The sequence below is a fragment of the Salvelinus sp. IW2-2015 genome, linkage group LG12 (assembly GCF_002910315.2).
Source record: "Salvelinus sp. IW2-2015 linkage group LG12, ASM291031v2, whole genome shotgun sequence".
Classification (NCBI taxonomy): Eukaryota; Metazoa; Chordata; class Actinopteri; order Salmoniformes; family Salmonidae; genus Salvelinus; species Salvelinus sp. IW2-2015.
The window spans coordinates 1,139,317-1,145,436 of NC_036852.1; the positions used below are offsets into that span (position 1 = coordinate 1,139,317).

The 6,120-nt window shown below is 42.7% G+C and overlaps 1 protein-coding gene across 1 annotated transcript in view; it reads right to left on the minus strand.

Annotated features, from left to right (window-relative positions):
* Window positions 1–2,337: 2,337 nt before the first annotated feature.
* LOC111970995 (calsequestrin-2) overlaps window positions 2,338–6,120 on the minus strand; it is a 15,096-nt gene continuing 11,313 nt past the window's right edge. The window contains exons 4-11 of the mRNA XM_023997790.2: window positions 5,435–5,543; window positions 4,638–4,711; window positions 4,390–4,520; window positions 4,001–4,046; window positions 3,845–3,899; window positions 3,443–3,543; window positions 3,251–3,325; window positions 2,338–3,075 (exon numbers count right to left, since the gene is read on the minus strand). Coding sequence (XP_023853558.1) covers window positions 2,857–3,075; window positions 3,251–3,325; window positions 3,443–3,543; window positions 3,845–3,899; window positions 4,001–4,046; window positions 4,390–4,520; window positions 4,638–4,711; window positions 5,435–5,543 — 810 coding nt within the window. The 3' untranslated portion in view covers window positions 2,338–2,856. The remainder of the gene's footprint in view (window positions 3,076–3,250; window positions 3,326–3,442; window positions 3,544–3,844; window positions 3,900–4,000; window positions 4,047–4,389; window positions 4,521–4,637; window positions 4,712–5,434; window positions 5,544–6,120) is intronic.

The following is a 6,120-nucleotide window of genomic DNA, read 5'->3' on the forward strand; positions in this document are numbered from 1 at the left end:
CCTTAACACAATCCTGTCTCGGAGCTCTACGGACAATTTCTTCAACCTCATGGCTTGGTTTTTGCTCTGACATGCACTGTCAACTGTGGGACCTTATATAGACAGGTGTGTGCTTTTCCAAATCATGTCCAATCAATTGAATTTACCACATGTGGTCTCCAAGTTGTAGAAACATCTCAAGGATGCTCAATGGAAACAGGATGCACCTGAGCTCAATGTCGAGTTTCATAGCAAAGGGGCTTACTACTTATGTAAATAAGCTATTTCTGAACCTGTTTTCTCTTTGTCATTATGGGTTATTGTGTGTAGATTGCTGAGGAATTGGTTTTATTTTATCCATTTTAGAATAAGGCTGTAATGTAACAAAATGGGGAAAAAGTCAAAGGGTCTGAATACTTTCCGAAAGCACTGTAACTCTCCCCCTTAATCAATCGTCTATTTTTCTTTGATTTTGTACCAACAATAAACCTCCCTCTATGTCCCCCACAAAAAATGAACAAGTGTCAGGGCCACACTGTTGAGCTGATAGAGGTCATCTCCATCCCTTGCCTCATTCTCTACCTACTCTTATCCTCTTTCTTAGGGCCATGTCTAGAAATGATTCTAGCTAACCCTAAAATAAAAAAAAACGAACCCTTTTCCTAACATTAACCTAATTCTCCTAACCTGCTATGTTAATTCTCCTAACCTGCTGCGTAAGTTCTCCTAAACCAGCTCCGAAAAGTCAATTTTAACAAAAGATGTATCCCTTCTCGACTAAGCCCTTCCTTAATCCCATCTTCCATGGAACTTGTGCTGGTCACTGAATAACCCAACCCAACCAAGCCATTATTCATGTTGAACATCACGTTTTGTCGTGACTCGTGACACGGGTATCAATAAGCCACAACCATAATTCACACACTCATTCTGGTCTTCAGTGTTTTCACTCCCCGGTTCCCTTGGTGCATGGAGAACATGCAGTGATCTGTCCTGTCGCCTACGGATACAACCTCTTAGCTCCTCCACCACATCCCTTCAGCCATAGCATGGCATATTTATGCATTTTGCCATAATCCAAACATACCGTCTGCATACCACAGCATATGAGTAGCTGGAGGGGGGTGATTTTAACTGAATCTCTCATTATTCATTTATACCCAGTAACACCGATTCAGCCAGAGTGTGTGTATGTTAAGTGTGTGCGGTTGCAGGGTGGGCTGCCTGTGCTTCCCAGCCTGCATTAGAAGGACTAACGATGTTGCATTATTCAGGACGGTTTGAATAATTCATAGTGAGAAGTGTATAGCCAGAGAGGATGCTGGTCAGGACTCTGGCTGGCAGTGTGAGATCTGACCTCACTATTTGATTTTTTATTTATTTTTTATTTAATTATTTATTAAACTAGGCAAGTCAGTTAAAAACAAATTCTTATTTACAATGTCGGTCTACCCCGGTCAAACCTGGACGACGCTGGGCCAATTGTGTGCCMCCCTATGGGACTCCCATCATGGCCAGATGTGATGCAGCKTGGATTCCAACCAGGTACTGCAGTGACCACTGCGCCACCCAGGAGCCCCTGTAATGACGGGCCTGAAGCGCTCTCTCTCTCACACACGCACACAGGTGGAAAAAGTACCCAGTTGTCATACTTAAGTAAAAGTAAAGATACCTTAATAGAAAATGACTGAAGTAAAAGTGAAAATCACCCAGTAAAATACTACTTGAGTAAAAGTCTAAAATAATTTGTTTTTAAATATACTTAAGTATCAAAAGTTAAAGTAAAAATATAAATKGTTTCAAATTCCTTATATTAAGCAATCCAAACGGCACCATTTTCTTGTTTTTTAAATTTACGTTTAGCCAGGGGCACACTCCAACACTCAGACATAATTTACAAATTAAGCATGTGTGTTTTGTGAGTCCGCCAGCTCAGAGGCAGTAGGGGTGACCAGGTATGTTCTCTTGATAAGTGTGTGAATTGGACCATTTTCCTGTCCTGCTAAGAATTTAAAATGTAACCAGTACTTTTGGGTGTCAGGGAAAATGTAAAAACTCCATTATTTTCTTTAGGAATGTAGTTAAGTAAAAGTTGTCAAAAATATAAATAGTAAAGTACAGATACCCCAAAAAACGACTTAGTAGTACTTTTAAAGTATTTTTACTGAAGTATTTTACACCACTGCACATACACACCAGTGGAGGATGGTGGGGGGAGTTATAGGAGGACTGGCTCATTGTAATGGCTGGAATGGAAGCAATGGAACGGAGTCAAACGTGGTTTCTATATGTTTGATACCGTTTCATTAATTCCATTCCAGCCATTGAAATGAGTCCGTCCTCTTATAGCTCCTCCCACCAGCCTCCACTGGTACACACACATACACACACCCAAAACCTTTAGGTTACATTACATTTATTCATACAGTATCACATAGTTATACAATCAAGTATTTATGGAATCAAGACAACACAACCTGGTCTCATAAGAAGCTTTACATTTACAATCCTCCGCCATAAAGAAGCTTGAGCTTTTATTTAGAAAATGTAAAAAGTAATTCTATGATGTACTGGTGTTGCAGTTTATTTCACAATCTAATTAAGTATTTACCTGCTATGGTCTGAGAAATTGCATGGTAACAATTGGTTATTTTAGTGCTTCTAGTACAAAGAACTGAACACTGCAGATAACTACATGGTATCAATTAGTAAAGCTATACATGTACATATTTAAATAAATCCCAAAGAAACCAAGCGTTTACTATTCGATAATTCTCTATAACTACCATTTTACCCTACAATTTCCATGAAAATACAAGATAAAATACCAGACTGTTCAATAAAACATAACCCATGCAATCTCTGCTGGACTGCAGGTTAGTCACTGTCATCATGGTCATCATAGTCATCACCATGATCATCGTGATCGTCACTCTGGTGCCTATRCTCCCTGTCAACCCCGTCATAATCGTCCTTCACATCATCGTCATCCTCAGTGTTGACCTTCCCAGACAGCACGTCTTCGATCCAGTCCTCCAGTTCCTCAGCTGTGGGCAGGTCTTCATCGTTGGACATGTCCAGCCAGACACTGTCCGCCTGTCACAGTGGGGGTCAAAGTTCAACCACTGGCCACCTCATCCAATTCAATTTTGTCTTCAGCTCAAGAGGTAATACAMATTCTATTGTAACGAGATGTCCAGAGGTGTTATCTTACCATTACGTTGAACCAACAGGTGGAACACAACTTAAGTTAAAGGAGAGCTCAACTTACGTCTGTCACGTTCACAACTCCAATCTGAGGCTTAAACAGGTTCACCTTGAAGGTCTTCTCCCAGTATGTGGTCAGCTGGATCGGGGAGACAGACACGAAGCATTGGTGCAGTTTATAAAGCTGACCAAGCACACCAGATGAAATAGGTCATCATATACAGTATGATGGTGTGTGTGGGGTCAGAGGTCATACCAGTGGGAAGTCATCAGGGTCTATCCACACTATACTGAGCTCAGGGTTGTTGGTGTTGTCTCTGGCCACGTCTTTCAGGATCTCCAGGAACTCATAACCATCTGGAGAAATCACAGATGGACAGCTTAGAGATATTTGTACGCACCCATTTGTGTCCCTACCCATGTACTGTATTAAATATGGAATCCGCATTAGGGGAAACAGCGCCACTGTCTGCCCCAGCACCTTTGTTATTGTTTTTATTTTGTGGCCAAATGGAGGAGAGGAAATTGCAGTACCTGTTCTGCTGTTCTATCTGTTGTTTTCAGTAACATCTTTGTTGTTGTAACATCCCAAACTGACGTTGCAGTTTCACCATTAAGGATTCCAGCTTTACAAATGAGAAAATAAAGATCAACAAACCGGGGTCTTCCTCCTCAGCAAAGGCTACAATGTGGATCCCATCCAGGTTATCCTCCTGGGAAAGGGACATTGAATTTGTAAAGGGTACACATATAATACCACCAGTATAATTCCCTTTTCTCAGGGAGAGGTACAGTAATACTGTAGGTAACTCACCCATGTCTCAAACATGTCCTCTGCACGCAACTTTCTCAGAGTCGCCCTGCGGAAGACAGACCGCAGCCACACAACATTTCAAGAATATCCAACAGTATACTGGGTCATCCATATGAGATCAGGAAGAATAACAGTGATGATAAGAAAAATGACTGGATTCTAATGATCCATCTGCACCAACGGGAGAAGTTAGAACCACAGAACTAAAGGGTCGCACACATCGCATTGAATGTGGATCTCCTGTTCATCTACCGATCGTTCAGTGAAGTCTGACTGACAACATCTTCACGCAATTCTACATGTAAAATCGGTTTGCACACCGTTCACTCTCGGCAGGCAAACGCTATTGGTGTGTTCGAGCCCAGACATTCTATATTTTATGGGGTTACCTTTTGTGTTGGTGGACAAACTCCACTATCTCCATCTCTGAGAGTTGCCTGCCAGGGAGGATGGCTGGTTCCTCCATGAAGGGCTCATAGAAGTTCACCTCATTCATCTTCAGAGAAAGGTGCTTCGCCGTCTGCATCACAACACACATACTTATGCATCACTGATGTTGTGTAGAAACTGATCTAGATACTGTCTACACACACACAGGTTTGACTTGATTCAGGTTTGTGGAGTGTACTGTACTTACAGCTTTGTCGAACGTGGCGAAGAACTTGATATAGGGCTGAAACCGCTCGGAGGCCTCCTGGAACGCCTTGTAGTCTGATAGAATGGAAGAAGAGGAAGAGAGAGAGAAAGAAAGAGATTACAGTTTGGTAGGATTGCATTCAAAACTCATCTTCCTTCAGAAAGCTATGTGATCAGGAAAACAAGGGTTGACATTCAATTTCAATTTCCCAGCGTAATCTCTCTCCCTCCTCCTCCTCAGTAACAGAACCATTTTACATCCAGCTTCTGAGGCGCCAGGCTATCCTCTCAATAAGCCCTAAGGTCACGGCCGTAGCACCTACAATCTTCTCTCCCAAATAGGATTTTTCCTAATAAAAGCTGCATCATGCCTCTGTCAAATATGAGATTTTATCTTCCCTTCTCTCGTGTCTCGGTTTCTTCTTTGGAGCAGCACTGTCTATAATTGCTCTCGACCTATTAGACAGAGAACTAGAAACTATTAAAAGCCTCTCAGGAGGCAAGAAGGAGTGTAGATCAGCCTAGAACAAAGTGTCTTTTTAGCAGCTGGCTTAATGGCTATTTGCCTCTATTAGGTCCTATGTGGAGTAGTGAGCTTCTGGGGAGTATTGGGCAGGAACAGCAGGGAGATTTTAAGGGGGCTGATTTGGACAGCTGAAGTATGAAACCACACTGAGACGAGTGCACCTTTAAGCAAGGGACAATTTCTCACTCCCAACAGTTCTTCACACAATTCACTTGTTTGACTCGTGTGAACAGGCCATCTCATAATGCATGCTTTGGCATACACAGACTCACATGAGTCCTCTCCCTTGAAGTAACCAATGAGGCGTATGTCTTCCTCCATCCTCTCAAAGGCCCTCAGTTCCATAGGATTACTGATGAGCTCCACTGGGTCCTCCAACACCTAGGGTGCAGAGCAGCACAACAGCATGGCCATTCATTAACACAGTGGGAGAGAGTGGGCTGTGATGAGTGAGTTGCCTTTAATAACAGAAAAGATGCCACTTGTACCAGGCAAAAAGCATTGCTTGTACTGTACATGCAACAGAAGTTTACTCCTTGCGTTTATCTTTTATTAATTCATCATGTTTGCTCTCTACTCCCTTCAAACCATCAGCTGTATTTACCAGTTACAACATCCCTTCAAACACTAACTCTGCTTATTTTCCCAGGAAAGACAAGGGGGAGAGGACTTACAGTGTTCTCCCGCTGAGCCTTGCATTACATTGCAGCATTTACATATCATCTAACGAGGCAGAGGCTGTTCATTTTTTATAACATGATGAGCTAGGAAGTCTTCTCCCCTTGTGGTTCTATCCCTCTTACACTGGAGGAAGAGACACCTCCCTCTTCCCTCTCTCTCCCATGTCCCACCTCCCTCTTCCCTCTCTCTCCCATGTCCCACCTCCCTCTTCCCTCTCTCTCCCATGTCCCACCTCCCTCTTCCCTCTCTCTCCTACCTCCCTCTTCCCTCTCTCTCC